The 7,408-nt window shown below is 39.3% G+C and overlaps 1 protein-coding gene across 1 annotated transcript in view; it reads left to right on the top strand.

Moving 5' to 3' along the window:
- PGAP3 (post-GPI attachment to proteins 3) overlaps positions 1–7,408 on the top strand; it is a 17,431-nt gene that overhangs the window by 7,949 nt on the left and 2,074 nt on the right. Inside the window, exons 3-7 of the mRNA XM_015832259.1 lie at positions 1,869–2,021; positions 3,827–3,889; positions 3,990–4,051; positions 5,148–5,284; positions 5,665–5,869. Coding sequence (XP_015687745.1) covers positions 1,869–2,021; positions 3,827–3,889; positions 3,990–4,051; positions 5,148–5,284; positions 5,665–5,869 — 620 coding nt within the window. The remainder of the gene's footprint in view (positions 1–1,868; positions 2,022–3,826; positions 3,890–3,989; positions 4,052–5,147; positions 5,285–5,664; positions 5,870–7,408) is intronic.

The following is a 7,408-nucleotide window of genomic DNA, read 5'->3' as shown; positions in this document are numbered from 1 at the left end:
GAATCAAGATCACGTGAAGTATTAATACCACTTTACAATGCCTTGGTAAGGCCACACTTGGAATACTGCATCCAGTTTTGGTCACCACGATGTAAAAAAGATGTTGAGACTCTAGAAAGAGTACAGAGAAGAGCAACAAAGATGATTAGGGGACTGGAGGCTAAAACATATAAGGAACGGTTGCTGGAATTGGGTATGTTTAGTTTAACGAAGAGAAGGACGAAGGGGGACATGATAGCAGTCTTCCAATATCTCAAGGGCTGCCACAAAGAAGAGGGAGTCAAGCTATTCTCCAAAGCGCCTGAGGCAGGACAGGAAGCAAGGGATGGAAACTAATCAAGGAGAGAAGCAACCTAGAACTAAGAAGAAACTTCCTGACAGAACAATTAACCAGTGGAACAACCTGCCTCCAGAAGCGGTGAATGCTCCAACACTGGAAGTTTTTAAGAAGAGACTGGACAGCCATTTGTCCGAAATGGTATAGGGTTACCTGCCTGAGCAGGGGGTTGGACTTGATGATCTCCAAGGTCCCTTCCAACTTTATTAATATTAATATTAATATTATCTACTTGGGATGGCAGTAGGCTTTTTTTCAGTAGAGCCTTTACTAGATCCAGGCCTTGACTCTGAGGTTTTGAGCAAGCAAAATCAGCATATGCCAGACAGCAGGGAAATGTTTCCTTTTGGTACACTAATAAGAGAAACTAGAGCAAGCAAAAAGGTGAGACTCTGCCAATTTTTTCTGTAGTCTGTATCAGCCCTTTCCATATTTCCAGCCTTTAAGCACTGAAAAAAGGATAAATTGGTGAAGTAATTGCAACTATTTCTTGGCAATCACAATGTGCACAGAATACATGTCAGCCTAAAGAGAGCTTCAGCAGTTTTCAGATCATTGGGGTTGTTATGTGCTCCTGGACACTTTCCTTTGCAACCAGAGGCAATGTGAGGAGACGTTATCAAAGCTTGGTTCTCTCCAAAGTTCATCATCTCAAATCAACATCTTTATACATTCCCTACTCCGACCGCCTATCCCTCCTCGTTCCCCATTGGCTGAGGTACTATGAGGTTACATTCTCTCCACCTGCCTTCTACATATTTCCTGCTACCCTCCCCAAACATACTAAATCATACATTGCATGTGCATTTAAATGAGCAGACAATATATGCAAGGTGTGTCAGATAATATTCAGTAGTCTATTGAGTATGCTCTTTTAACTTGTTTTCGAATTCTTAATTATTTTATGGATTCTTAGAACAATAGGTTCTTTCTTGTTATTCAGTTAGCTTTAGTTTTCCTGTTATTCAGTTCCTTTTTAGTTTTGTCTTTCCTGTTTTTGTTTGTTTTGTTTTACCTTTAAGCTATTTCCTCTTGCAGCTACTTCCTCTTACAATTAATTCCTCTTACAATTTTAAAATTTGAAGATCTTTCATTTACTCTTATCGGGGTCAAGAGTGAGAATTTTTTCTCTTCCCAAATCACTGCCTGAAACTGCATTTCAAGAGAGGTTTCTGTTATTTACCCAGTTGTTTGCTCTGGATTGGGAATGTAATAGGTGAAGAAGAGAGATAAACACAGCTCACTTCTTTTAAAGTCAGCACCCATACCTAGGGCCCAAGAATTTACTTATTTCAGAAATTAGCTATGCAATTTCAAATGAAGTAGTCCTTGGGCAAAAGAAAAAGGCAGAAGATCTCAGTTATTTTGGGGGCATTTGGAAAAAACAACAACATTGAACTGCAGTTTCTCTTCTCCGCCTACTTTAGGATTTGGTTTAAGCAGTCATAGGAAAATGTGCAGATAATCTCATTTCCATTTGATAACATTCTTTATCATCTTCTCCTCTTTCCTCTCCCTGCCTCCCCCATAGTGGCCCTTTTCTCGTTTCCTGTTTTTTCAGGAGCCTGCTTCTGCCTTTGCTTCATTCCTTAATGGTCTTGCCAATTTGATGATGCTGAACAGATATAAAGCCACTGTTCCCCGTTCTTCTCCTATGTACCATACCTGCATTGCCTTTTCTTGGGTAAGTCATTTTTAACAAGAATCCCAGCTTCCTTATCTTCTTTACTAGGTGAAAGAAAATTATTGTACAAGAAATCTGGGCTCACATAACATCCTAAACCATCTTGTGACTTGTTTGAGTTAAAATTTTGGCTGAGTCCAGCCATCATGATCTGTAAATACAGTTTAGTGCAGAAGTTTATAGCATTCTGAGCTAATGGTTGCACATGGCCATTGTTGAGTCTAGAAGGGGATAGTCCAAAAAGTAAGGCGTGAAACCAGAAAAAATCCACATTTAATATGATTTGGCTCAATTTCAATGTAATTAAAATTAAATGTGCTATTTTCCAACACTCTTCTTTCTTTTTATTACAAAAAGTTTGGGTAGAAATTTGGAGAACTTTTAGGGCTGTGCCTACTGGGAGACAGTGTGTATAGGGGTCAAGTTGTTGGAAAAGATGACCATAATACACTTGAACATAACAATATAGCATAACTGGAAAGATCTGGGTTCAAATCCATCCTGATGTATGGGGCAATTTTTTGCCATTCGCAAAATCCCAGTCCATGCTTTCTCACATTTTTTTTTGGGTGGGAATAAAACAAAAAAGATCCCCATGGAAGGTCTTTTACTTCCTGGGATATTGATCTCACAAATTATGGTGGTCATGCTTGTGGCGTAGCATGATGCATGCAATTTGCAAAAGGAGGCTTCTTATAGTTTTAAGACAAGCTAAAAGAAAGGAAATTATTTTAAGAAATGCCATTTGAAGGAAATAAGAAAGAGGATGTCTACTATGAGGGACAAATTCAAGGCATTCTATCAATAGTTGAAAATGATAATATTTTAGACAATATTCATGAATATTTGACATGAATATGTCTTCCAACCCTATGATTAAACTTGTAATCTGTAACACTCTCAGAGGTTCTAGAAATTGTGCTGCTAGACCAGTGTTTCTCAACCTTGACAATTTTAAGGCATGTGGACTTCAACTCCCAGAATTCCACAGCCAGCAATGCTGGCTGTGGAATTCTGGGAGTTGAAGTCCACATGCCTTAAAATTGTCAAGGTTGAGAAACACTGTGCTAGACCAATCAGAGTGATGGGTGAAAGAAAGCATATGGGATCTTTTTTAGGTTTATCACATAGAGTAAACAATCCTCAGCCTTTTTTCCCTAAATACTGTCCCAACCTCTTCAGAGGTTTGAGACATCATAGTCCCAACGATCTAGGAGATCTCACGACAAGAATGGACAATCTTTGGCCTTTAGAGGCTCCCTTTGTGCCCCATTTCAAACTAGTTATATCTATTTTCATTCAGTATATTTGACAGTCAGTTTTATTATCATTTAATTTTGTGTGAGAAGCTGAGATTCAGAGAGCCTAAGCTCTCTGAACAAGCTAAATAGAAAAAAGAAATTTGGACAAGAAGACACTCAGTTTTTTAAACTCCTTTCCAAACATTAGTGGGTGGGCAAGGAAGAAATAGGGTTTTGAGGATCAGGTTTCCTTCCGAGTTGTCTTCATTTTTTGATCAATTCAGGCTTGTTGATGTAATCCAGGAATGTCCAACCTTGGCAACTTTAAGACTTGCAGACTTCAATGCTGGCTGGGGAATTCTGGAGATGAAGTTCACAAGCCATAAAGTTGCCAAGGTTGGACACCACTGATATAATTAAATACCATTTGATAGTCACATAGGTACTTAAAAGAGTGGGCTATTTCATACATTTCCTCTGTGTCTCAACTGCAGGTTTGTTGACTGAATCTTGTCATAGAAGGTGGTATGCTCAGATTAATTCTTTGTTGCACTTTTCCTTCAGGTGTCTTTAAATGCCTGGCTCTGGTCCATGATTTTTCATACCCGAGAAACAAATCTAACTGAGGTAAGCTTTTTTATTGTGATATCATGGAAATGTTTTTCAGATGGCATATACATTGGACAAGATCTGGCCCACATCTCTAATTCAGTTTCTCTTCTCATAGAAAATGGACTATTTCTGTGCATCAGCAGTCATCCTTTACTCTGTGTACTTGTGTTGTGTCAGGTAAGTTGCCACATAAGACCAAAGTTCACCTAATCTTTCAGTGGTTTTGTCATCATTTTCATTACAGTTATTTGATTAAAATCTCTCTCTGTCATTTTAAGATGTCTTATTACATGGAAAGTAATAATATGATTAATTAATGTAAAAATTAGTTCAACTGGTGTAGGTCATATATTTTGTTACGTCCAATCCTGAATTTCCCTTCTGTTCTCTACAGCATCCTTCCCAAGTTGATGCCCTTTTGGTATGTTGGGAGCACATCTCCCCATACACTTAATCATATACTCCTAACAGTCTCTGTCTATGTTGACTAGAGTTCTTGGAAGAGGAAGTTCCAAAGTATTTGAAGGGGGTCAGTTTGGTAAAAGAAAAGAATTTAGAGAAGGAAAAATGTAATTTATCTGTTCAAGACAGCCTCTTAACAATACTTTACCATAGCATACATGCTATCTGTAGGAAATGATGAGACATGATAATAAATGTTTTTTAATGAAAGCCCGTATATTTATATGCAATAAATAAGCAACCTCTAGTCATAGTTTATTTATTGCAACTTGTTTCCTATTCCAGTCCAGACCGAGTGGCTTGTTTTCTTCAGTCTAAGAACATTAATCAATCAATCCAGTATTTGAGGAGTAACTTAACAAAATACAGAAATCCCTAACTGGATAGTTATCTTCTTAATAAATCTGCACCAAGGCTCGCTGGAGTAGACAGTGGCTTTCTTAAAAAAAACATAGGGTTACAGCCATGACAATTTCTGATCTCTACAATAACTCCTTATATCAATTTCCCAAAAGGCTTCCATAAATAGCTACCCCCAAATCTCCAACTTTTAAGGATTAGTTAGGAAAAAAATTGCCCCCCTTTCCTGAAGGAAAAAGGGGAGGATGGTGGCATTTGGGGGATGGAAAGTTGTCAAAGGCTAGAATACAATTCCTTACTTGAATTAATGTGGAATTTTCTTCTATAGCTGTAAATATTCTGTATTTATTGAGAAAAATATCTCTTTTTCTGTTTAGTCAAAACTAGGGATAGAAAATGGTCTAGGCAGTTCTTTGAAATATCTTTAACTTCATGTGTGTTTTACTTGCAGAACTTTAGGGCTGAAACGTCCGGCTTTTGCCACTGCCTTTGGGGGTTTCCTGCTCCTTTTCCTGGCCTGCCATGTTTCCTATTTGACCCTTGTGCACTTTGATTATGGTTACAATATGGCTGCCAATGTGGCAATTGGTGAGACCCAAGGAATCAATATTTTTATTTTATCTGTAAAATAGTTTTAGCTAATTTGTTTCAGTGTTTCTTTTCTAAATGTTGAATATTCTTACTGCTTTATGAGACTTTTTTCTCTCCTGTTTGTCTTTTCCCAAAGAATCTTGTTCTCTTTTTTCTGTTTCTTTTTTTTTAAGTCCTCTCTGTTCTCTTTCTGCTATGGACAAATGGGATGCATACTTTGGATGATCTCAGCATTTAGTGCTGAGGGGGGAGCAATGCAATCAGGGTTCTGGTGGTTCTGGAATCTTCAGTATCTGAAGCAAAAGCTGCTTCTTTGTGCTGTGATTAATGAGTAGTAAAAGTGATATTAACATGAAGTGTTGTTCTGTTCTTTGCAGGCCTTCTCAATCTCTTCTGGTGGCTGGGTTGGTGTATGCGGAACCAGCAACGCCTGCCCTATGTCTGGAAGTGTGTGGCAGTTGTCCTGCTTCTCCAAGCCTTGGCTCTCCTGGAACTCCTGGATTTCCCACCCCTGTTTTGGGTCTTTGATGCCCATGCCATCTGGCATATCAGTACCATCCCTGTCAATATCCTTTTCTACAGGTCAGCCTATTTTGCATGCATCTTCCTTCATACTTTTTTTTCTGGGTGTGTTTCTGCTGGTGGACCTCTGAAAGTACTGTTGCAAAATATGAGAATGACCCAACAATTGGGGCTCAGACAGTTAAGATAATGGTGGCTGACCAGCTTGACAGCACTCTAAACATAGTGAATTATTTAGACTTTTTCAGACATTTTTCAAGTCCAATGTGGAACAGAGACAATATTGGTCTCTCTTGGGTGACCTATTTCTAGGCTGAATGGGAAGAATGGCCTGAACTTGTTTTTAATACCATCGATCTTGGCAGCCATTTAATTGTCTACAGGGTTAGGTTCTATTCCTTGCTCAGTAGGCAATTTCACTCTGAGGTAGTGGAAAGGAGGTATCAGCCTGAGGGTGCAGTGGCCAGAGGGGCCTATACTCGGCTTTAGCTGGTATGCCAGTTGTGCGTTACTGATTGGTATACAGGTCTTAGCCACTATTAGCTCAATCTATTAGAAGGTCTAGGGAGAAAGTACTCCTAATTCTACATGCTTTAGAGATTTAGGAGGCCGAAGCTAGAAGGGGCTGCCTTTGTGCAGTAGCACCAGAGTTTGGGAATAGTTTCCCAATGTGGATCAAGCTGGTTCCTTTCTTGCTGACTTTATGGAAAACATGAAAAAAATGAATTATTTCAAAGTGCCTTTTTAAAAAGTTTCTGTTTGTTTCTATCTTGTTTTCTTGCTGCTTTCTGCCTTTTTCTTCTTTTGTTTTTAAATTCTGGAGGTGAGTAATGTTTTTGTGGAGGGTTTTACATGATCATTGGGGTTGATTTTGACCTGATTAGGAATTATTGCTTATGCAGGTAGTCCTCAACTTACAACCCATTTGTTAAATGATCGTTCAAAGTTATGAGGGTTCTGAGAAAAGTCACTTAAGACCAGTTCTCGCACTTACGACTGTTGCGGCAGCCTCACAGCCACATAATCACAATTTGTGCACTGGACAACCAGCTTGTATTTACAATGGTTGCAGACTCCTGGGGTCACTTGTGACCTTTCCAGGGGCTTCTGACAAGCAAAATCAATGGCGAAGCCAAATTTGCTTAATGAACATGGTGATTTGCTTAGTACAAAAACGTCTGGTATGACTCACTTAATAACCATATTGCTTAGCAATGAAGGTTCCGATCCCAACCGTATTCGTGAAACAAGGACTACATGTATACCCTCTAGACTGCTGAGAATAGCTTTGATTTCAGTGGCCTAAAAGTTTGAAATAGAGAGATCTCCACATTTAATTATCTATCACCAAGGAAGAATAATTATCAGAAAAGGCCACCTGAGATAAGAAATAATAGTAGTGGCGGACTTCCGGTGGCAGGCGATTTCGCTGGTCGCAGCTGTTTGCTGCCTCCCGCCTGTTTTGCGTAAAAGCCGGTTTGACAGCCAGCATCAGCTGTCAAACGGCTTGATACCTTTCCCCTGGGCATAAGGGGATAGGTGAGCTGCCCGGGGTAGGAGTTGAGTTCCCGAGTCGTCCTATATGGACGATGTAGGCGA

Source organism: Protobothrops mucrosquamatus, unplaced genomic scaffold, assembly GCF_001527695.2.
Source record: "Protobothrops mucrosquamatus isolate PMUCROS unplaced genomic scaffold, P.Mucros_1.0 scaffold1, whole genome shotgun sequence".
Lineage (NCBI taxonomy): Eukaryota > Metazoa > Chordata > Lepidosauria > Squamata > Viperidae > Protobothrops > Protobothrops mucrosquamatus.
This window is presented reverse-complemented; position numbering and strand designations above follow the sequence as displayed.